The 24,626-nt window shown below is 42.6% G+C and overlaps 1 protein-coding gene across 4 annotated transcripts in view; it reads left to right on the top strand.

Moving 5' to 3' along the window:
- The window catches only part of CNOT8 (CCR4-NOT transcription complex subunit 8), a 36,827-nt gene extending 12,711 nt beyond the window's left edge, over positions 1-24,116 (top strand). Inside the window, exons 1-9 of one of the 4 annotated variants that reach the window (XM_035105736.2) lie at positions 12,805-12,981; positions 13,385-13,479; positions 15,040-15,229; positions 18,064-18,245; positions 19,419-19,612; positions 20,759-20,920; positions 21,458-21,602; positions 22,734-22,844; positions 23,043-24,116. In XM_035105736.2, coding sequence (XP_034961627.1) covers positions 18,129-18,245; positions 19,419-19,612; positions 20,759-20,920; positions 21,458-21,602; positions 22,734-22,844; positions 23,043-23,192 — 879 coding nt within the window. In that variant the 5' untranslated portion in view covers positions 12,805-12,981; positions 13,385-13,479; positions 15,040-15,229; positions 18,064-18,128 and the 3' untranslated portion in view covers positions 23,193-24,116. Of the gene's footprint in view, positions 1-12,804; positions 12,982-13,058; positions 13,480-15,039; positions 15,230-18,063; positions 18,246-19,418; positions 19,613-20,758; positions 20,921-21,457; positions 21,603-22,733; positions 22,845-23,042 lie in introns of those variants that run through there. The other 3 variants (XM_035105735.2, XM_060271628.1, XM_035105737.2) reach the window with 3 other exon arrangements.
- The last annotated feature ends 510 nt before the right edge of the window (positions 24,117-24,626 follow it).

Genomic DNA, 24,626 nt, shown 5'->3' with positions numbered 1-24,626 from the left:
GTAGGCAAATGAGCATTTTTGAAGAGGCGGTAATGACCACACAGAGAAATTCCATAGCAGAGGAAGAGACAGAGCAGTTATTGATGAAGATGAGATCAAATAAGTGCCCAGGGCAGTATTAAAGGTGGAGCTATGTGTGGGATGTACAGTGGAACCTCGGTTTATGAACGCAATCCATTCCACGGAGGCATTAATAAATGGAGGCATTCGCTCCCCAAAGACATGCTTTTGTGCACGCGCGAAGCGCCGATGGAGCGCTTCTGCGCATGCACGTGCTGCACAGATCACTTCTGCGCATGCGCAAGCTGCGCAGAAGCAATCTGCACATCCGACTCCGCGGAACCCGGATGTAAACACTTCCGGGTCTGCGGCATTCATAAACGGAGGCATTCATAAACAGAGGTAGTTGTAAACCGAGGTTCCACTGTAATCCATTGGAGCAGTCAAATACAGTGGTACCTCTACAGTGGAACCTCGGTTTACGAACACCTCGGTTTATGAACCATCATAAACCGGAAGTGTAAACCAAGGTTTCCGAGGCCTGGGCCGCAGCTGCGGAGGCACTCCAATGCCTTCACAAGCACGGAGCGATGCGAGCGTGCACAGAGGGCGCCGGCTGCTTTCCCCTCCTGCTCCCGACGCCGCTCCCCGACCCCCGACTCACCTCCTCCGCCACCGAGCCAGGCCGCCCACCCTGCTTGGGCTTGATCCGGCGCGCCTGGCTGCCGCCTCCTTCCCCAACCCTGGCGCTCGCCTCCTACATGCCTGCCTTGCTCAATACCCCGGCGGCAAGGGAAGGAAAAGAAGAGAGAGCGTAGAGCAAAATAAAAAAATTCCTTCAGTAGCACCTTAAAGACCAACTAAGTTTATAACTAAGAGCGTAGAGCCTTATCTTTTAACTGTCGGGCTTATTTATTGGGGGAGGCGTTCATACCTCGGGGCCCCGCAGAAGTTTAAAGCGGCGTGCACGGAGCTTTCGCCAACCCCTGGCCCGAAGCAGCTCCCGCCGGCAGAGGCTGTGGCCTTCGAAGGAAGCACTTTCTTCCTCAGAGCGCTGCAATTTGTTTAAAAGGGCTGCTGGGAACTGCACCTCCGCTAGGGGATAAAGCGCAGAGCCTGGGATTCTTTTGAGGTAGGAACGAAACGGCAGAGGCTGTAGGAATCCGGCTCATTTCGATCCCCTCAGAAAACCTCCATGTGCTTTATCCCCTCAAGGAGGTGCAGTTCCCAGCAGCCCTTTTAAACGAACCGCAGCGCCCTTAGGAAGAAAGCTGAGGTTGAGCTGCCATTGCTGGGCTGCTGCATGCCCGGCAGGGCCAGGATCTCGTGCCGCTGTCGCCCACTGAGGCGTCGCTGCTGGGGCGGTCCTGCTGCTGCGGGCAAGAAGCAGGCTGCTGCCGGGCTGCTGCTGGTCAGGGTGGGTCACGTCCGGGGCTGAGGTCTTCCCGGCAGGCCCAGCAGGGCCAGGATCTTGTGCCGCTCTTGCCCGCTGAGGCGTCGCTGCTGGGGCTGCTGCTGCTGCTGTGGACAGGAGGTGGCAGCGCGGCTTGACGCCCGGCGGGCCCAGGGCTCTCCCGCCAGCAGCAGCCAAGGTGTGGGTGAAGGCGCTGAGTCTCTCGGACACAGCAGCGGGCCCTTTCCCAGAGCAGTCCACCACCACCCCGTCCCTATCGCAGCTGCAGGAAAGCAGGCGGGGAGGAGGGGAAGCTCCTCGGCTGCACCCAGGCAAGCTTGCGAAGCCCCAGGCGAATAATCTGAGCAGCAGCAGGCATCGCATTGCGAGAGCTGCCCGCGGGGTCGCCCGGGCAATCCGGGGAGCCGCCGAGATGGGGTCTCCTCATCGAGGGGGAAAGGGCCAAGTCCAGTCAGCCGCTCGCTCGCTCGCTCGCTCGCTTCCTTCTCCGCAGGCCCTTCTTTGCCTGAGCGGAGTCCTTGCTATCGTGGCCGGCTGGCTGCCTGGCTCCCCACCTCAGCGCTCCACGTCAGCAGAAGCCGAGTCCTCTTTGCTTTCCCCTTCCTCCCTCCTTCAGCAAAATCCCCCTGACGCTTCAGCGGCTCCCCTTCCTTCCCCTCCATGGAGAGGCAGCAGCTCGTCGTCAATCGTCTCTCTTCCCAGAGCCATGGGAGTGCTTCCGTGGCTGCGCCCCAGTCGTGGAAGCGCTCCCATGATGGCTCCGCAAGTTCAAGTAACTTTTTTTTTACAATACTGTACCATCTTATTTATTTTATATTACAGTACATTAATTATTGCCTTCATTTTATGGATCAATGGTCTTGTTAGACAGTAACATTCGTGTAAAATTGCTGCTTTAGGGGGTGTTTTTCATCATCTGGAACGGATTAATCCACTTTCCATTACTTTCAATGGGAAAGTTCGCTTCGGTTTATGAACACTTCGGTTTATGAAGAGACTTCCGGAACCAATTGTGTTCATAAACCGAGGTACCACTGTACTTACAAATTTAATGCGTTCCGAACACACATTCGTAAGTCGAAAAAAAGTGTAAGTTGAATCCCATAGGAATGCATTGGGAGAAAAAAATTTGTAAGTAGAAGCAACCCTATCTAAAAATTCGTAAGTAGAAAAAATCTTATCAAAACCGCATCCAAGATGGCGGACGGAGCTCCATTCGTAAGTAGAGTTATTCATAAGTATAGGTACCACTGTACAACATTCCTTGTTAGCCTAGAGTGGACACAGACAGGGGGATGTTGATCAAACCAGATTGGATTACTTAAGTAAAGAGATTATAAGAAAAAACTGCTCCTTTCCCCTTATGGGGTACCCAATAGCCTATACAGAGCCCTTATGTAGGTTCTCTATAGGTAGGAGAAAAATAACAGAGGCCAACCAGAGAATATTGAGAAGCAAAGCAGCTAGTAAGCCTGATTTTTATTAACTGTTGCAACAGGGTTCTCCCCCACACGCAGGAGAGAGGAGGAGGACCACAAGCCATGTGCGCAAGCCTTTATTTAGACATTTTAAATTGCCTACCCTCAGGGACCCAGGTGGCGCTGTGGTTAAACCACTAAGCCTAGGGCTTGCTGATCAGATGGTCGGCGGTTCAAATCCCTGTGACGGGGTGAGCTCCCGTTGCTCGGTCCCAGCTCCTGCCAACCTAGCAGTTTGAAAGCACATCAAAATGCAAGTAGATAAATAGGAACCGCTACAGCGGGAAGGTAAACGGCGTTTCCATGTGCTCCTCTGGTTTGCCAGAAGCGGCTTTGTCATGCTGGCCACATGACCTGGAAGCTATACGCCGGCTCCCTCGGCCAATAATGCGAGATGAGCGTGCAACCCCAGAGTCGGTCATGACTGGACCTAATGGTCAGGGGTCCCTTTACCTTTACATTTAAATTGCCTACCCTAGAGTCCAAGACCACCCCCAATACATCATACATACATCACAGAAGGGGTGTAGCCCAAGACCACCCCCCAGATATATCCTACCTACGTCACAGAGAAGGCGGTCTACAACAGAAATCTGAGTGCGTTGTTTTATCTCCTGTCTGACAATATACCTGATTGCATTATCTGGGTTTTGGCCACTCTTTTGTTAATTCCTGAATCTAGGTCACAGGTCACAGGCTCACACCCTGTTCATATCTTGAATGTGCCCTTAAGACAGGATTTGTGAGGACAGGATTTGTGAAGAAAGAGACAATGGGGAGGTTTCCCACTTTGACCTTAAAATTCTTATAACACCCATGTAGGTGACATCACTCCCTGGAGAGAAATGCCCCATCCTGCCCATCTTTGGGCTTTACTTTGGCTTTGGTCCTGCGCTCAAAGGAGTGAGCCTGCTCACTTGCTATTAAAAGGGATGAAAGCTATTTGCACCTTGGATACACTTGCCCAATTAGAACTGAGCCCCAGTCGGATTTATGTAGTTCTCAAATCCTTAACCCAATCTGTTATAAATCATTCTAAAAAGGACACTTGTCCAAATCAGTCAATTTAACTCTATAAGGCATCATTCCTGCTAAATCAAAGCATATACACCTTCCTGTATCTGGTGTTATAGGAATTTAGGGGGTCGGGTGACCCAGAAACAACTTGGTTCTGACCCAGGAAGAGTCCGAGAACCTGACAAGGAGACCAGTTTAAGGAGCTCCTTGGTGGAGTAAAATGAAAGGGACCACACCAGAGCATCTAGAAAGCAAGGCAGTTTATTTCTAGTAAAATAAAACTGTTGCAACAGGGTCCTTCCCTCACGCACAGGACGGAGCAAAGAACCCAGAACAAAGGGAGCTTCCAACTTTATATAATATTCCTTCCCAATGTTACTCAATTACAAGAAAAAGGCGGGAGACAGTTGGGTGGAAGGTAATCAGGTAAGTACAAAGGTTTGATAGGTTTTTCAATGTGAGGATCTAGCGGGACAATCGGCGTGATGGTTCTGATAATGATTATGCAAACATTTTATTTGTTCGCAGGTTGACACCTGTGTTGAATGAACTTGTTCTTCTTCACTGAGTTGTGTATTGGTGTCATTATTATAAGACAGGCTAGATGGCAGTGTGGTAGAGGGTCACAAGAGAACTTGTCAGGACGGGAGGAGGTATAGAGGTGTTCAAGGAAATTTACACTATGCGAAGAGACTGACAGAATGTGATACAAGTAATACATAGAAACAATTAATACATAGGAACAATTAATACATAGGAACAATATTAGAGGGAGAGGACGCGTACACTCAAGGTTCCGCAGAGTATTACAGAAATAAAGTAACTAGTAGTGAAAGGAGGGATACATTTCAGCAACAGTAATACATTCATGGTTTAAGGCAACGTTTTGACACTTTACGAAAATCTCGAAGTTTAGCGAAACCGCACGTAGAAGAGTACATAGAAGGAAACCCTTGTTTTGAAAGTAGGATCAAACAGATAAGTTTATACAACATAGTTTTATTCAGGTATAGAATCATAGAATCATAGAATCATAGAGTTGGAAGAGACCACAAGGGCCATCCAGTCCAACCCCCTGCCAAGCAGGAAACACCATCAAAGCATTCCTGACAGATGGCTGTCAAGCCTCTGCTTAAAGACCTCCAAAGAAGGAGACTCCACCACACTCCTTGGCAGCAAATTCCACTGCCGAACAGCTCTTACTGTCAGGAAGTTCTTCCTAATGTTTAGGTGGAATTTTCTTTCTTGTAGTTTGAATCCGTTGCTCCGTGTCCGCTTCTCTGGAGCAGCAGAAAACAACCTTTCTCCCTCCTTTATATGACATCCTTTTATATATTTGAACATGGTTATCATATCACCCCTTAACCTTCTCTTCTCCAGGCTAAACATACCCAGCTCCCTAAGCCGTTCCTCATAAGGCATCGTTTCCAGGCCTTTGACCATTTTGGTTGCCCTCTTCTGGACACGTTCCAGCTTATCAGTATCCTTCTTGAACTGTGGTGCCCAGAACTGGACACAATACTCCAGGTGAGGTCTGACCAGAGCAGAATACAGTGGTACTATTACTTCCCTTGATCTAGATGCTATACTCCTATTGATGCAGCCCAGAATTGCATTGGCTTTTTTAGCTGCTGCATCACACTGCTGACTCATGTCAAGTTTGTGGTCAACCAAAACTCCTAGATCCTTTTCACATGTACTGCTCTCAAGCCAGGTGTCTCCCATCCTGTATTTGTGCCTTTCATTTTTTTTGCCCAAGTGTAGTACTTTACATTTCTCCTTGTTGAAATACATCTTGTTTGCTTTGGCCCAGTTGTCTAATCTGTTAAGGTCATTCTGAAGTGTGATCCTGTCCTCTGGGGTGTTAGCCACCCCTCCCAATTTGGTGTCATCTGCAAACTTGCTCAGAATTAAAGAGGGTTTTAGAATTAAAGAGGGTTTTAGAATCAGTAAGTCTCCTTCCTGGGAGGAGGGGTTGGTGCGAAAATGCGCAGTTGCTGTCGGCATGGGGCTTCCTGACCTAAGGCATTGTTATGTATGATTCTGGGGAAGTTGTGAAAGGGTTTAGGCGATAGCTATGTAAAAGAGGTGAGGTGTATCCAGGTGAAGGTCTGGGGTCAAGTGAGGATTATTTTCTCCCATGGAGCAGGGGCTAACCTTCCCTTGACCCCAGCTTTCTGAAGGAATAAAATGGTTCTCGTTTGGTCAAGGCAGTGGTTCCCCTCTCTATGTATTACTGGACTCATAAGGCTTGTATATGGGGTTTACCCCTTATATCACTGGCATTTCATGGATCATGAGGCTTCTCCTTGGTAAAATGAATTAAAACAAATAAAATGGTTAGGGGAGGTTTGCAGACTGAAGACTTCTAGATGGCATGAGGAAATGTGGTCATAAATTGATCTAAATCTAAATATTGGACTACACAATAGCTAGATCTATTTGAAAACATGTAACGCATAAGAACCTTCCATGTGTTTGTAAAACATTGGGGTGTAAGCCAAACCCCTCTACTGTTCACAGTTATGCACTATACATTAAACATTAAAACAATTTACACAAAATCGGGTCCCCCCTACGTGCGAATAACACATACTATCAGACATAGTTCAACTTTCCTACATAATACTACACAACACACAACATACTAATTAGTAATTCTATATCCGTTGCATATTTTGAGGCAATCATGTGATTTTGAGACAATTCTTGCTGCTTTTACATATCTCTTTAATCCTAGGACACAAAGTCTTGAGGTCAAAAAGAGAGAAAATGTCCTTACAATTCAACTTTCCCCGGTTTGTCAGCTCCTCTCCCTCCATTAGCCCAAGTCCTTTATGGAAAGAAATGGTTGTGGGCACTCTGATGTCTTTTGGCAGGCAACACTCTTGAAGCAACGCAGGCTGTTTGCTTTTGTTTTTCCCAAACAGTTTTCAGTAACACATCCTTTGAAGAAGATATAGGCCTGCAGAGGGTTGGGGTCTGAAGACACAATCAGTTAGATAAGGGAAAGATTAAGATAAAAAATAGCCAAGAAATGGGAGAATAATCTAGAAATTTCTACTTGGGAAGCTGTAAACAAGACAAATCTAGAGTTATTTTTTTCTAATTTCAATAATATTATTATCACTTTTCCATATAATTTCTACTGTTATTTTCTGCCCAGTCTGTTTAATTTCCTTCACTTAATTTGGCTGTGGAAGAAACAAAGGGACAAAGTTTTTGTTAATTTGGACACCATTGACAAGTTATTAAACATTTTGCTCATGTGGGTATGAATTTTCTTAGGGGTTCACTTATCCTGTTTGAAAGGGAATATTATTTCCTGTGAACATCTCTGTCAGGAAATGCTGTTCCTAAAATGCATAGGGATAGACACTTAAAACAAAACCTGATAAAATTAATTGAAATTCATTTTTTTTAAAAAAAACTACTCAAGAGACAAACTCAAAGTTATGCCCTGTAGGAAAACTCTGAAATTAAGCTGTGAAACTAATCTTGCATGTTAGATTGGAACTTGGCAGCTTCTTACATGTTGATGGTTGTTAATGGTTCTGTACTTAATGATTATTTCCCCTTAAATACCCCCTGGGGCAAAGATTTAGGGCAACCTACAATTTTACACAATCACACAAAAGGGGTACTTCTCGCTGCTTTCCCCTCAATAGTTCTCAATTTTACATAAAGTAATTTGAATAAGGTTTCCTGTGCAGGGCATAACTTTGTCAAACAACTACTGTTTTCCCGAAAATAATACATACCCATAAAATAAGCTGTAGCAGGATTTCTAAGCATTTGCGCAATATAAGCCATACCCCGAAAATAAGACATAGTGATAGGCGCAGTTCTGGAGGGCGCCAAGGAAGAGGCGAGGCTGGACGCGTAATAAAAATGTGACATCCCCTGAAAATAAGCCATAGTGTGTCTTCTTGAGGAAAATAAATATAAGACAGTGTCTTATTTTCGGGGAAATAGAATAGCCTTTGTACATATACAAAGTTCATGATTCAGCAATTCTATTACAGTATACCAATTAGTATTGCATCTCCTGACTCAATTACCATTTGAATAAAGCCATGATTGGCTTTTCTTACCAGGGACTCAAGGAAGGTAAGGCGTCAATTTAAAAAATCAGATTTCCCAAGGGCAGAAACTCAAAAGTGTTCATCAAAAGTCAGTACAGTGGTACCTCGGGTTACGTACCTGATTCGTTCTGGGGTGTGGTTCGTAACCCGAAAAGTACGTAACCCGAATGAGCGCGAAAGCGCGCTTCTGCGCATACGTGAACTGCGCAGAATGTGTCTGCGCATGTGCAGACAGCACGCGGGGCAAAAAATACTTTCGGGTTTGCGGAGTACGCAACCCGAAAGTACGTAACCCGAAGCAAACGTAACCCGAGGTATGACTGTAATACAAAGTTGGTCAAATTAAATTTCTACTAAAGCCTCAGCGCTAATGGATACATGTTCTTGTATTAAGCAGACATATCTGCACCCCAGGCAAAAAAATTTGGGAGCTACATGCCTCCTTTATCTACAGGAAAATGTGGTACAGATCTCAAATTAAAAAATGTGGGTTATCATTATTTTGTGTGCCCCCCCCCTCTGGTCATTAGCAGAACAATCACCCACTCTTATGTATGAGTGAAATGGCCAGGCAGTCAGAATTCATAAATTTCAAATACAGTACTGTATATTCCTTGTCATTTCAGCCATGAGCAGACTAAATTCTCTGCTCCACTTATGTACAGGAAAATAGCCAAGGCCTATCCATCCTAATCATTAATTTGTATGTGCTTAAACTTTTGCTGGACTTTAGCATATTTGAAGTTTTGTTTTTAAATTGCTGGCAAAATGGTGAAAACCCCTACTCACTGCATACTTGCAGACATATAGCCATAGATTTGCAGGTTTGGAAGGGACCCTGGGGTCATCTAGTCCAACCCTCTGAAATATAGGGATCAACACCATCCCCTCCCTTTTTCAGCAAGATTTGTACTACCAGAGAGACACATACATACTTATGCATACAGACACAATTGGGGAAGGAAACACAATCACACATGTGTACTAAGGAATCAAACAAGGAACATGAAAATAAATGTACCCAACTTTATATAGAACCCCTTTAGCAGATCTCAATATAGTTTAAGTGAGAGTTTCCTCCCTTAGACTCGAGAGTCAAAGGGGTGCTTATAGTAAGGGATAGAAGTAACTCAATAGTTACAACAACCACACATAGGAAAGTGAAAAGGGCTGAGTACCTTTCACACCAAATGGAGTTCCTAGTGACACTGCCCCCCCTCCATTGCAGTTTTCTCATTAAAGGAAGCTTACTTGGGAGTAAATTTACCTGTTAAAGCACAGAAGATGGGGAAGGAAAAAGCTCAGAGAGACAAAACAAGAGGGGGAAAATATTTTAAAAGGGAAGACTGTGTCTGGGTTAATCTTATGGACACATCAACATGGAAGCTCAACCTTACAAATAATGTAAAGATTTTTCAAAACCTTTTATTCTAAGGAGATCTACTTAAGCCTGATAAAAGCCAGACACTGCATATTAACTTGTAAAATTATCTTGTGCTCAACTACACTTTGCAGCAGGAAACATTAAGTATACCAAGAGGCTAAACTATGGCAAAAGAGACTGGGATTAAGAGACTCCTTTTCAAAATGACCATGGACATTCTTCTAGATGGAGTTTACAAAGCAAAACATTTTCAAAGTTCCAAGCAAACATTTTCAAAATCTTTGAAGCAAGCTTGCATTTTTAAACTGCACATTTAATATAAGCAGCAGCTGGATAGGATGTTAGCTTTCAGGCCAATTTAAACACAGGAAAAACATTTCTTAACATTTTAAAACCTTAAGTACTAAACTTATTCACTCCCAGAGGAAACAAAGATTTCTAACAGGAGGGTTATTTCTGAGGGCTGACAGAGTCCCATAGGCTTTCTTTTTCTGACTGGTGACCATTTTCACAATTGGAGCCCACCTTTTCAAACTTCTGTGGTTGACTAATAACATCTATTCCTTTTGACTGATGGGTACCCATGATGATAATGGTCACTGATTACATTACTTTTGTAGTCTGGCCATTCTTTTGTGATGGTAAATACTTAATTTCATGAATCCAGGTCACAATGCCCTTAAGGCAGGATTTGTGAGCAAAGAGGCAATGGGGAGGTATTCCCATTTCCTTCGTCCTTGCAGGGAGAAATTTGGGAGAGTCAAAATGGTTTCAGGACTTCTTTCCTGTACTGTTTCAGACATGTGGTTCATATATTTATATATGTTTGCATTTATGACTATTCATTCAATATTTGAGACCTTAAATTTTTTATAACAAAACCATCCAAGGTGGTGACCATCACTACATCAGGGGTTACATCATTTACATCAGGGGTGGGCAGATGTTGCTGAGACTACAATTCCCATAGTCTCTGATGACTGGGAGTTGAACATTTCTAGCCTTATGAGTTAAGACTTAAGAAAAGAGAAGCAGGCAGAAGGAATAATATGAAGCAAAAATAGATCTGGGTTAATTTTTTTTTTTTTTTTGCAGATTGGGCTAAGATAGCAATGCGTCAGCCCAGGTACAAAGCCAAATGTTTTTATACCACAAGTTTGAGTCTGTGCTGAGAACAGCTTATGGCAACAACCTTTTCTGCTACCATGTGTTTATGGGGTGGCATTTGTAAGGGGGGGGCATTGTTATAAGAAAAAACTGCTCCCTTTCCCTTATGAGGTATTCTGGAGCCCGTATAGAGTCCTTGAGGGTTTCCTATCGGTAGGAGGAAATAACAGAGGCCAACCAGAGTATATTGAGAAGCAAAGCGGCTAGTAAGCCTGATCTTTATTAAAGGGAAATAAACTGTTGCAGCACTCACCACAAGCATCACAGGAGGCAGTCTACAGCGGAAATCTTGTCTGCCTGGACCCCTAATGGTCACTGATTGCATTACCTGGGCAGCCTGGCCATTCTTTTGTGATGGTTAAGGTCACACCCTATTGATACACAAACACATCCTCAAGACAGGATTTGCAAAGCAAAAAGCCAATAGGAAGGATTTCCCCATTTGTCTCTCTTACTGCAGAGGAATATTTGAGGTCATTGGAAGAGTCCAAGTGGCTTCAAGATTGCTCTCCCATACTATTTCAGGCACATGGGTCATATATTTAGATATGTGTGCATTTATGAATATTTATTGTAGACCTTATTGAGACCTTAAAATTCTTATTTAACAGCATGATATCTGATGAGTAAAATCGTGCATTTGTTTAATGGTTTCTATGGGTGATATAAAAATTAGTAAGTTCCCTTAAAGGGAGATCAGCCTCATAAGGAGGACTGAAATCCTCAAAGGAGCAGATAGACCTAGGCTCCTTTTGGTCGGGATAAAATGACAAAGACCAAAACCCAGGGCTTGTAAAGCAAAGCGCGATCTTTATTTTAAAAAAAACGGAGGTCTGTTATAACACCATATGGTCATAAACAACACATTTAGTCTCTCCTTCCCTCCCAGGAAAAGGAGCTCAGACTCCCTTTGTTTTACAAAACACCGTTCCCATTCATTTGAGGGATCATTTCCCTGGTCATTATAACAGAGGTCCCCCCCCCCAATGCAGAGATGGCAAATAATTTTTTCCTTATACACCTTTGGCTGTACATGTAAGTGGATGGAGCGAAAAAAGGTGGGAAGTAAACAGTAAACAGAGTACTTGTGAGCTCTATCTGTGAATCTTCTGCAAATGGCACCCTGATTATTCTGGAGATGGCTTGATTTTATCTCAACAGGTGACGCTTCTTTATTGGTGTTGTAGCAGGAAAAATGTAGGGCAAAGGTGAGATGTGCTTCCATTTTGGTTCAGGAAGTTTAGTTACATGTGGGTGTCAGTGAACCCTTCACAGTGAAAATTATGTAGTTTGTCCCCTCTCTGTTAAAAGGGTTACTCTTATAACAATGGTCATCCTCAATACTATTCTGGGTGCAAGCTTTTTCAAAACTATCGAAACAAAAAAAGATAAAGATTTGTCTCTTTTACTTGGGATTGGGTCCCATTAAATCGTAGTGGTTGGGAAAGATTGAGGGCAGTAGTAGAAGGGGACGGCAGAGGATGTCTGGAAGCTACTAATATGAGTTTGTTTGACCAAACTGCAGGAGGCAGTGGAAGACAGGAGTGACTGGCTGCTCTGGTCCATAGGGTCACGAAGAGTCCGACACAACTTAACAACAGCAACAACTCGTAGTGGGGGAAACTTTCAACTTGCAGGCTCTATTTCGCACAATGATCCCACTTTACCTTGGAAGCAAAGTCCTTATGGTTTCAAAATGGCACTTGTTTTGTGGTTAAAGACTGTACAGTAATGCAATTACTTGGGAAAGACTCCCGGTAACCTGAAATAGATTTACTTCCAAGTCCAGAACCAGGTCTCAAGTGTGCTTAACATTACAGTCATGGTGCATTAGCATGCATGCTCACTCGGGCATAAATCTTATGGGAATGAATCCCACGGGGTTCAAGGGGGCTTATTATTCTTCCCAAACCAGGGTGCTTTTCGGATTGCTGCCTCAGTCGCTTAAGCACAGCTTGCCAAAATCAAAACAAAACAGCTCGATCGCTTTCATAGCTGCCTCTCCTCCTTTCTGGGCGGGCGCTGCCGCCGTTGAATCCTGCTCCATAACGCATAAAATAAAATAAAACTCAGCCATCCCTTTCGACAGGACACACGTTGTAGAACGAGTGTACCCAACGCCTCCCAGGCGCAGGCGCAGTTGGAACACAGAGGGGAGGAGGAGCCGCTGCCGGCTGTGCTCACGCGCAAAAGGGCGCTCTCTTTCATCTTTCCGGTGTCTCTTACGGAAAGCCGGATGCTTCCTACCCCAGGAAGGTTCACTTAGAGCGCATGCGTGTAGGGAGAAAAACAGAGAGGAGAGGGAGAGAGAAAGACGCCCAGCTCAGCAAACCATCGAGCGATGGAAAATCGGTAGCCTAGAAGGGACCCCACCAGAGGAAGACCAAGGCGGCGGAAAGGAGCAACGGCCCGGCGCTCGGTTTTCCCGCGCTCCTGGTGAGGCGTTGGACTCGCCTTTAGGCCTCAGGCCAGGCGGGGGGAAGTTGGGGGCAGAGAGGGCGGGGAGGGGGAGGAGCCTCTCGAGGGTCTCGGGCGGGAAAGCTCCTTTGTTCGCAGACCGGATTTCCTGGTTGTGGGTGGGTTTTTTTTTTTAAAACCCTCGGCTCTCCCTCGCGTGGCTACAGATCTCGCAAGGTGGGGAAGGCAGAGCAGGGTCTTCAGCACCTCGGGTTTGTGGCGTCGACGTTTCCACCTCCTCCCGCGCAAGACACGTAGAGGCGAGGGCCTCAAGTTCCGTGTGTAGAGGTTTTTCTTGCATCGCAGAGGGCGGGTGGAGAAACACACAGTTGTCCTGCAAATGCTTCTTTCGTGAGAGAGAATATTCCCTCTCTGTTGGAAGCGATCAGGGACGAGCGAGGTTTCTGCTGCGAAGTTCACATAGTCCAGGTCGATCTGGATTTCGTCGCGACAAAACTCGCCGAGACTCTCTTGCATGTAAGAATATTGTGCTTATTAAGGCGATTTGTTTCTTCGTCGTTGTTTTCTTACATTTCTAACCCCGGCTTCCTTCCCTCTTGCGGAGATCGAAGGCGGCCTCGCATTTAAGCAGAAAATTGATATTTTCCTCCCTCCTGTCTGTGCTCCGGCTCGGGGGACTTGAAATAGTAGCAGAAAAGTACTGGTAAACGAATAAATAAGGAAATGCAAGAAGAATATTCAGAATAATGGCATGGTTTTTAGAGTAGATAATTTTACCTTTTTTACTTGTGATTAGAAAAAGGTGTTGGCAGATTCATATAAAATGATGAAAAGAACGTTCACTTGGTTGTGTTTAGGGACACTCAGAGCAACAGGCATAAAACAAAATCCTTATTTCACAACAAGCAGTTTTGAGAAACCTAAAGTTTTCATAGTCAAAAGGCTAGACAAAATAGTGTGAAATATAGCCCCTTAAGAGAGGAAGCCAAAGTTATTACTAGACCTTGAGACTGGAAGTACAGTAAATATCATCAACAATCTTGTGGTAGTGAAGTCCATAGTTTAACATTATATTATTATGAGAGAGGTGGAAATGTGTTTTTATTTCTAGTTTCTCTATACTGTGTTTAGTTTTTAAAAACCTGTACTATGTTTCATCTTTCTTTTTCTAAATGGATATATTTTTTTCCTGGTTAGTTACTACCAGTTCAGCCTCCATTGGTATATATATGAAACTGATATTTTTTGCACCAAAGTTCATCATACTATTAACAATGAACTTCATTTGCCTTAGTCTTCTTTGGCGATCACTTGTAGCTGAGTAAGATTGTCTTCCATGAATATGGTCTAATAGTGAGTGACTGTGGAGGCCAATTCTTATGTTGTTGTTTCACTCCATTCAGAAATATCCTTTTGAAATGCTTTGTGATCTGTTTTGGTGTTCAGTACTAAAAATAATAATTGGTGCCACCTACAAACTTGGCCACATTGAATAACCCTGTTCTGTGAACCTAGTATAAATAGTCTTCTCTCAAGTTCTCTGTCTTTTGCCTTTGCATAGTAAGAAAGAAGAGTGATTTTCATATTTTTAAAATTAAATAATTTCTTTATTTCTTCACTTCAATTTGTACATAATCTTTGATCATAACATATACATGTCAACTATTCTTTATATTAAATCATACATTAATAACAGAATAAAACACAATAAAAGCTACAATGTTTTATCTTCCTATGAATGACTTTAAACAATATCTCAAATAATAACAAAATAACACTAAACAAAAGGTCAAAAAACAAATACATAACTGACTTCCTGACATTTCCCGGTCTTTTATGATCTTGAAAGAACACTCTTTTCCTATTCTAGAAGAGTGATTTTCAATGGACTTTTTCAGGAGGTAGAAGCAGCCTTCCATGTGCAGAAGAAGCATACCATGTGCATTTTGAACTTCTTTTTCTAAAAACTAAACACCAGTCTTTTAGGAATGTGCATATATTAACAGTCTTTTTTGTACATTCTCTGGTCAAGATGCATATTTATTTATTAATTTTATATACTTTCCTTTCTTCCAGAGGAACCTGGGCAGCAAACAACAAGAGGCAAAACAGCAAAAATATCTTCAAAAATATCTTAACAACAGATCTGATATGCACAAAATCAGACTGGAAAAGATCTCAACTTTGAAAGGCTGTTGAAAGAAGGTCTTCAGTATTCACTGAAAAGACAACTTGTCTAATATTCAAGGGAAGGAAATTCCAAAAGGTAAGTGCTGCAACACTTAAGGCCCGATTGCTGCATTGTGTGGAATGGATCTATTTAAATTGTAATATCCAAGATACATTGGAGAATGTGTATGCAGTGGCAGAATTGTGTACAATGCCTGCTCAAAAAGAACATCCTGTGGCCAATGTATGGAGCCTTGAAGGAGTATGTCCTTCAAGGACAAGAGGGGGAAAATATTTTAAAAGGGAAGACTGTGTGTGAGTTAATCTTATGGAGACATCAACATGGAAGCTCAACCTTACAAACAATTTAAAGATTTTTCAAAACCTTTTATTCTAAGGAGATCTACTTAAGGCTGATAAAAGCCAGACACTGCATATTAACTTGTAAAAGTATCTTGTGCTCAACTACACTTTGCAGCAGGAAACACTAAGTATACCAAGAGGCTAAACTATGGCAAAAGAGACTGGGATTAAGAGACTCCTTTTCAAAATGACCATGGACATTCTTCTAGATGGAGTTTAGAAAGCAAAACATTTTCAAAGTTCCAAGCAAACATTTTCAAAGTCACAACTCTCTTTCATCCTTCCCTCCTTATTGTAGGAAAAAAGGGTAGATATACACATTTCTCAATATTTGCCATGTTTGAGTTGATCAGACTGAAAACATTGCTCCCTCACACAAAAACTTTGAAGCAAGCTTGCATTTTTAAACTGCACATTTAATATAAGCAGCGGTTGGATCGGATGTTAGCTTTAAGGCCAATTTAAACACAGGAAAAACATTTCTTAACATTTTTAAACCTTAAGTACTAAACTTATTCACTCCCAGAGAAAACAAAGATTTCTAACAGGAGGGTTATTTATGAGGGCTGACAGAGTCCCATAGGCTTTCTTCTTCTGACTGGTGACCATTTTCGCAATTGGAGCCCACCTTTTCAAACTTCTGTGGTTGACTAATAATATCTATTCCTTTTGACTGATGGGTACCCATGATGATAATGGTCACTGATTACATTACTTTTGTAGTCTGGCCATTCTTTTGTGATGGTAAATACTTAATTTCATGAATCCAGGTCACAGGCTCACCCTATTCATACACAGATATGCCCTTAAGGCAGGATTTGTAAGCAAAGAGGCAATGGGGAGGTTTTCCCATTTCCTTCGTCCTTGCAGGGAGAAATTTGGGAGAGTCAAAATGGTTTCAGGACTTCTTTCCTGTACTGTTTCAGACATGTGGTTCATATATTTATATATGTTTGCATTTATGACTATTCATTCAATATTTGAGACCTTAAAATTCTTATAACAAAACCATCCAAGGTGGTGGCCATCACTACATCAGGGGTGGGGAACATGTGCTCCTCCAGATGTTTCTGAGACTACAATTCCCATAGTCTCCGATGACTGGGGGTTGAACATTTCTAGCCTTATGAGTTAAGACTTAAGAAAAGAGAAGCAGGCAGAAGGAATAATACGAAGCAAAAATAGATCTGGGTGATGAATTTTGTTGCAGATTGGGCTATATATATATATATAATAATTGTTCATAAAACATGTACATGAATGTACAGTACAGGCACATGTCTGAAGCAGCACAGGAAGACAGGCCTTTCTGACACCATTTTGACTCTCTCTCTGACCAGGTGTTCCTCTGCAAGGAAGTTGGGGGGTGGGGGGGAACCTTCTCATTGTCTCAGGAGTTAAAGTGATAATCCCTGGCATCCTGATTCCTGGGTGTCAGACAAAAGGGTGTGATTAACTTGGCTGGGAAACAGGGAAATGTAAATATCTCTCAATTTTGTTTATTAGGTTTTGGGGGCAGGGGGCAGGGTCCATACTGCTCAGATTACTGCCACCAGACCTCCCCGTTCATGATGTACCTATGGTGAATCTAGGGAGGGGGGGTCTTGGGCTACACCCCTTCTGTGACATATGGATGATGCTTCTGGGGGGTGGGCTGAAACCAATTTCAAATTTCTTTTTAAGGGCAAGACATCTTTGTTTGGGGTCTTTCCTTGTTCTCCTGCGTGAGAGGAAGGACCCTGTTGCAACAGCGAAAATAAAAGTGCCTTGCTTCGTACGTCCTGGTTTGGTCTCTGTTATTTGGTGGGCAGGAGACGCTTAAATTCGTCTGCTTGCCTGGATCCTTGGGCTCTCCCTGGGTCAGGATCCATTTCTTTGGGTTCATAGGAACCAGCTTAAATTTTACTTCAATAGCAATGCATCGGCCCAGGTACAAAGCCAAATGTTTTTATACCATAAGTTTGAGTCTGTGCTGAGAACAGCTTATGGCAACAACCTTTTCTGCTACCATGTGTTTATGGGGTGGCATTTGTAAAGGGGGGGGGGAAGGGGGCATTGTTATAAGAAAAAACTGCTCCCTTTCCCTTATGGGGTATTCTGGAGCCCGTATAGAGTCCTTGATGGTTTCCTATCGGTAGGAGGAAATAACAGAGGCCAACCAGAGTATATTGAGAAGCAAAGCAGCTAGTAAGCCTGATCTTTATTAAAGGGAAATAAACTGTTGCAGCAGGGTCACCACTCACCACAAGCATCACAGGAGGCAGTCTACAGCAGAAATTTTGTCTGCCTGGACCCCTAATGGTCACTGATTGCATTACCTGGGCAAGTCTGGCCATTCTTTTGTGATGGTTAAGGTCACACCCTATTGATACACAAACACATCCTCAAGACAGGATTTGCAAAGCAAAAAGCCAATAGGAAGGATTTCCCCATTTGCCTCTCTTACTGCAGAGGAATATTTGAGGTCATTGGAAGAGTCCAAGTGGCTTCAAGATTGCTCTCCCATACTATTTCTGTAATGAATATCATGCTGGAATAAGCACTTGTCATTTCCCCTTCATATTTAAGGTGGTTTATCTTCACATCTTGGCGCTCCCGCCCTGCTCTTGTGATTGTGGTGCAAATCCCTCAGGATGCCAGCGGCACTTGCAGAAAACAGTCAGGTGATCTGTGAAGTATGGGCAAATAATCTAGAAGAAGAAATGAGAAAAATTCGGGAAATAGTTCTTAGCTACAGCTACATTGCAATGGTAAATATGTCTTCCAGTATTCAACTTTCGAAATATAGGATTTATATGTAGACAAATGAGTTATTTTAGCTTAAATTAGTGTGTTCAGCTAATCGGTAGATGTGATATAAGACCTGAGAAAATTTAGGAAGATTTTCAGTGTCTGTTTATACAGATTGAGATATCAGATGAGCAAATGCCTAGCTTCATTGGTTTGGGGATGAAGCTGTAGGGGATGAAGCTATAAGCAAGTACAAAGTTCCTTTTGCAATGAGGTTAAACCTAACAGAAGCTCCTTCCCAGCCAACTCATATGACAGCTCAGATTGATAAAAGACATGGTATGTGAATATGCCTTTAGTGTGCACCATAGCCTAGCTATTAAAAGATTGTAGAGTTCATGTAGATTAAATAGTGTTCTAGTTAACCAAGTGACCACAACCCAAGATAGAGGTTCTTCTGTTCCTGCATCTGAAAATATGTAGTGTTCATGTGCGAAAGAGTCATGTCCCTTCCTCTTTAGTTTCTGCAAATCCTATGTGAAAGCAAACTGAATAATTGTATTTAACAGTCAGGAACAGTTCACATGTTCTGGAACATGGCTTAGAGTTGGGGGAGCAGGACTCAAATCAGTCTGAGGTTTGCTTTTTTTACTTTTATTAAGCTAATTGGACTACTACAGTTTAAATTGTAGGCGAAGAAAACCTTTCTTGTTGCATTCCTGTTGTTCTTCAGTCCCCTGTCCCTCGCAGTCACCTTTTATCTCTAGTCCTTCCATTGAATTCAGGGGCAATGGCACATAAAGGATTCATTTTGCAGACTGTACAGATTGGGCTTTGCAGCAAAGCTGGCTGGCTGCATGCAACAGGCTGGAAAAACAGCTGCCAAGGGCATCTGAATCACCATGTGCCTCTGAATCCAGGGGGAGGAGTGGCAATGCAGTTGTAGTGGTGCAGGCATTTTCTCACTTTATCTCCCATTTTAGAATGGCTGGGGAGGGCCAGATGTTTCCCCAAAGAAGGAAAAGGGCCACAAAAAGAGAAACTGCAGTTGGCTATAGGCATTATTTTGTGTGTGCTTAACCATTTGTGATGCTGATGCCAGGAAGCCGGCAACTGCAGAATTCAGGGGATAGTCTGTGGTGTGTTATATCTGTGAATAGAACTTACAAGGGACTTCTCCTTTGTTTTTCTAGGACACAGAGTTTCCTGGGGTTGTTGTTCGACCAATAGGTGAATTTCGCAGCTCTATAGACTATCAGTACCAGTTGCTCCGATGCAATGTTGATCTGCTGAAAATCATCCAGCTAGGCCTGACCTTCACAAATGAGAAAGGCGAATACCCTGCTGGGATCAACACATGGCAGTTTAACTTCAAGTTCAACCTTACGTAAGTCTTCAAAGTTGGGGGATGTGTGAATCAGTTTTGCTCTGAAAGGCTGTTTGTTCCTACATAGAAAGAAGAGCTTCTTGCCAGCTAGGGAAAAAATCCCATCTCAATATGAAGGGGTTATGTTTCAAATGAATGTGCCAGCATAGAATGATGGTGTTTTTTTTGTAAAAATGTTATTAAAAATCACTTTTAAACCTAGGGCTTAAAGTCTCTTGCGCTTTAAGTCTTTAACAGACAGGCCCTTCACCCTAATCAGGAAAAAGTATTTCTTGTAAGTATGATTATAACTTGTTAATTTACAAATCGCCTTTTACATGCTTCTCATGGTAGTTTACGAATATGCCATACAAGCAGCACAAAAAAACAGTTCAAGGCAAATGTTTATTGTTTTTAAACCTAAAGGAGATACTTTTTTTCCAGCTGGAAAATATTGTCAAAACAAAAATGTCTTCCATTTTTTACCCCAAATATATGGCAAGAAGCTGGCATTTTTTAATGGTAAATGTACACATAGTTGCCCTGCATTTACTCATATGTTTTGGGGCGTTTGTACTTACACACTCACAATCTCCTATTTCTTTGTGGACTTTCTCTCTCATTCACCAGTGAGGAGAGTCTGGAAGTGTGCTCTCACTTTGCACAGGGATAGCAGCTGTTCCTCATACAAGCCTGCCTGGGTTTTGATATCATAGGGGGAGGCCCATCACCCTCTCAGGCATGCTGTGTGGAGCCATGGGAAGAGGGCCTTCTTGGTGGCTCCTCCCTTCCCTAGAGAAGCTAGACTGGCTCCCTTCTCTCTGTCCTTCTGAAGTGGGGTGGGGGATTTTCTTGCTCCATGAGACTTTTGGGAATTGACTGCTTTTAAAGAAAGGGCTAGTACCGTTCTGTTTCTGTTGTAATTATTTCCATGTTTTAAACTGATTTTATATATGTATATAGTTTTAATTCTATCAATATTTAATTGCTTTTAAGTGACTTTTCCTGTGTTTTTAGTGGTTCTTGTTTTTATCTGGAATCTGTCTTGAGCCTCATTGGGGGGAAAGGAGGGGAATAAATATTATAAAAGTTCCATTGATTCATTTAGGCATCCATTTAGGCACAATGAAGACCTGATGTATAACATTTATTTGCCCTTCTCACTAGGGAAGATATGTATTCTCAAGACTCAATAGACCTTCTTGCAAGCTCTGGACTGCAGTTTCAGAAGCATGAAGAGGAAGGGATTGATACCTTGCATTTTGCTGAACTACTTATGACCTCTGGTGTGGTGCTCTGTGACAATGTCAAGTGGCTTTCATTTCACAGGTTTGTCAAATAGCATTTCACTTCTAACATTTAGCCACTTTTACATCACATTGTTAAAAAATTATGCTTGCTTGTAGTTTTGCATATCCCATAAAACTTACAGTCTTCTGCATCACTGTTCTGTGCCCTTTGCAAATAAATATAAGCTTATTAGTTGGCCCCCTGCAGAACAAAGATCCTCAGAGTCCCTTCCAATCCTACAGTTCTGTGAAGCATTGTTTTGTTTTTAGTTTTCAGAACTACCAGCACTCAAGTGCTTGCTGGTTTATTGAATTAAATGTACGACTCACTATGAATTCCAAATAGACCCTATTTGTGAAATGTTCTTTCCCTGCCAGAAATCTGCAGTAGTTGAGCGTTGAGCGTGTACTGTTAATTAATGTTGAGAATAATGACTACCTTAGCTTCAAGGTACTTTATAGTAACTGCCTCGTCTAGGATATCTCCTAGTAACATCATTTTAGTAGTACCAGCCAGGTTTGAAAATAATGCATTTAAACCATTGGTTGATCTGTCTTTGCACCATTTCTTCCTCAGTGGCTATGACTTCGGTTATATGGTAAAACTTCTGACAGATTCAAGGCTTCCAGAAGAAGAACATGACTTCTTTCATATCTTGAACCTTTTCTTTCCATCTATATATGACGTTAAGTACCTCATGAAGAGCTGCAAAAACCTGAAGGTACAATACTTGATTTTACAGTAATTGCCAAATTTGAGGTACATTGGTTGCTGCTTTGCATAGATGTAAACAAAGTGAGCTGAAATATGGATTATTTGGTAGATTTATGGCTTTTAAAATAATAAATAGTACTGTATAATAATAGTAGAATTAGTTTGAATTGCAACTCCCATCTTACTGCTGGGCTGGGTACACGACCAGCATCTTCACAGTTTCCCATCACTTCCTTCCTATTAAGCCGACCACCAAATCTCCCTGATAGCAGAGCAGATGAGCTTTGGGGTGGGGAAATCTTCCTTGCATTGAGAGGGAGTGTGGGCTGGTAACTGCAATGGAGGGTTGAATAGAGCTGAAGAAGGGACAGAGAGAGAGACTGAGCTGGTGGGGGGTTGGGGACAGCTGAAAGCAGATAAAACCAAGCTGTCTCTATGCTTTCTTTGAGATGGGTATAGGGTGTGGAAAACAATGATGGCGAAAAAGAGCTGACTCAGCCTCAGCCATTGTTAATATGGCCCACAGAAAAAAGATTCCCTGCTACTGGCCTATTTGATGACCAGTGTCACATACTCCTTGAAATCAAAACCCATTGTGTGAGTGACAACCTACTGTACCATGGTGTCATTCAATACAAATTGCAGAAGTGTGCACTCGCTCCTTCCTCTGTGAGCCATCGTGCACATATGCCTCCTTCACCAAGCTGTTTTCACATTGGTGTTACAAGGAGTCTTCCTGTGATCTGATGTGGTACTCTGAAAGAAGTTCGCGACTGGCCTCTGGCAACCTCTAGAAATTTTTTTGTTTTACATTTTGGGAACTGCACTTTTATTACTGTTCACTTAAATTTATGACTCAATGGTTGATCGAATTGAGTTTGGAGGCAATTGTCCAAATGCCAATACTGAGGCATGTACTAAGATATGCCGATAGCAAAATTGAACTTGTTTGATAGCTCTGTGTTTGTATTGTAGTTTCTAAAGCTTGCTGGTATAACTATAAATTATTGTTCAAGGTTAACCTTATTAATAGATACAAGTCTAACCCTTGGCCTTTGATTTGAAATGCTGTGAACTCTCAAATTGTCATAGGCAGAGAAGACAAGGTGGATTAGGTATGATTTCTTCTCTCTTGCAGGGAGGCCTTCAGGAAGTTGCTGACCAGCTAGATTTACAGCGGATTGGACGGCAGCACCAAGCTGGATCGGACTCGCTACTCACAGGGATGGCATTCTTCAGAATGAAAGAGGTAGGCGTGTCTTGCCTCCTACCAAATAGTAAGAGTGTGCAGTGGCTTGCCAGCAAATTCTAACCACCTTGGCACCTCCAACTTTCCTTTGACTAGGCACAATTTCCCTTTCCATGGTTTCTGCAGTTGGTCAGTCACTGCTGAAATGACCGTATGAATCAACTTGTGACATGTATTTTTTTTCTTTCTGTTTTGCAGTTGTTCTTTGAGGACACAATTGATGATGCAAAGTACTGTGGGAGACTCTATGGCCTTGGTACGGGAGTGGCTCAGAAACAGAGTGAAGATGTAGAAGCAGCTCAAGAGAAAATGAGCCTTCTGGCTATTATCAACAATTTGCAGCAGTGACAACAGAATGCTGTTCAACAGAACATGGGTCCATGGAGGCAAGCTTCCTCCTTTAAAGTGTTACATCTCAAACACATGGCAGAAGAACTAGCGTTTTTACAGAGGGCAAAAGACATCTTTGCTATGAATCTTGGCTGATTCTAATCAGCAGTTTCATAATGGCTGGTAGAGTCATGCTCTTAAGTAAAAACAGATACAAACTACCATGTATATACCTCTGTTTTCTTTTAAAACGTACTGAATTTGCAAGGCGCACATTTCAGAACTTTCAGCAGTGCTGCAGTTCTCATATGCACTTGCAGATTTAGCTTTTGAAAGCTTGTTTTAAACCTTGTTTTGCTCTCTGTGAGGGTGATGTGTTCCTAAGCCCTCTGCTAGCTTTTATCTTTTGTGTAAGTAATTCTGTGAAAGTGATCCATTCAGCCCTGGTGGTGGAGACATAATGCATGAGACGCTTACATCTTAGTAGCAGCCGTAAGGGTTGTGCTGGCTTGTATTATAGCTAGCTTCTCCTTTTAGATTGCCGGGCCATGTGTCATAGAGCAGTATGCTTAATCTTAACTACCATAGAATCAAAACTGCCTGCATGATTGAGACTACAATAACAATGTGGACCAAAAATTAATTCCAAGTTGCCCTTCTACCAAGTTGTTCAGTAAATGGATAAAATCACACGTACCTACCAATGAAGGCTAGTTCAGCTTTTAGATGTCCCTTTTATAGTACTTTAAAGAACAACCCAAAATTGTTAAATGGTTACAGACTAAAAGTGCATTTAATAGTTTTGCAAATTTCATACAATCTTGAAAACCAAAATCTGTTTGAGGGAGAGAGAAAATCCTGATAGTGTGGTATTTTTAACAAACTTAACTCCCCATTATGTAAAAGTATTCACTAGTTGCAGTTAAATGCTCATGTATATATGATTGGTTCTTAATTTTGTAAAATAAAGAATTTCTTAAGGCATGAGACTTTTTGACTTTTTCCACACTAATTTTCAAATTGTATTTGAAAAAGGTCTTCTAGATCAAAAGCTACAAAGCAAAGCTGGCAGCATGCTTTAATCTGCTAACTTGATTCCTGTGAGATAAGCTAGCCGCCCCTTTCAGTAGTTTTAGCCAATGAGTGATACAGTGTTTTTTGGGCACCAGGATATTTGGGGGGGGGGGGGTCTTCCCGAATGCCACAAACCCAGAAGTGCCAAACATCCATTTCGGCTGTCGGCATTGTTTCCGGGGCCAATCAGAAGCCACACCCTGGTTTGTGAACGTTTTGGAAGTCTAGCAGACTTCCAGAACGGATTGAGTTCGAGAACCAAGGTACAACTGTACTTACAGAAAATGGTACACTGAAGAGAGGTCAAGGATATCACTACCATTATATGATATCTTGCCTTACCTTATACTCAAGGTTAATTGATATGCGTACTACAAT

This window comes from Zootoca vivipara, chromosome 2 (genome assembly GCF_963506605.1).
Source record: "Zootoca vivipara chromosome 2, rZooViv1.1, whole genome shotgun sequence".
Lineage (NCBI taxonomy): Eukaryota > Metazoa > Chordata > Lepidosauria > Squamata > Lacertidae > Zootoca > Zootoca vivipara.
The sequence above is the reverse complement of the archived record's forward strand: the minus strand, read 5'-3'. Positions and strand labels throughout refer to the sequence as shown.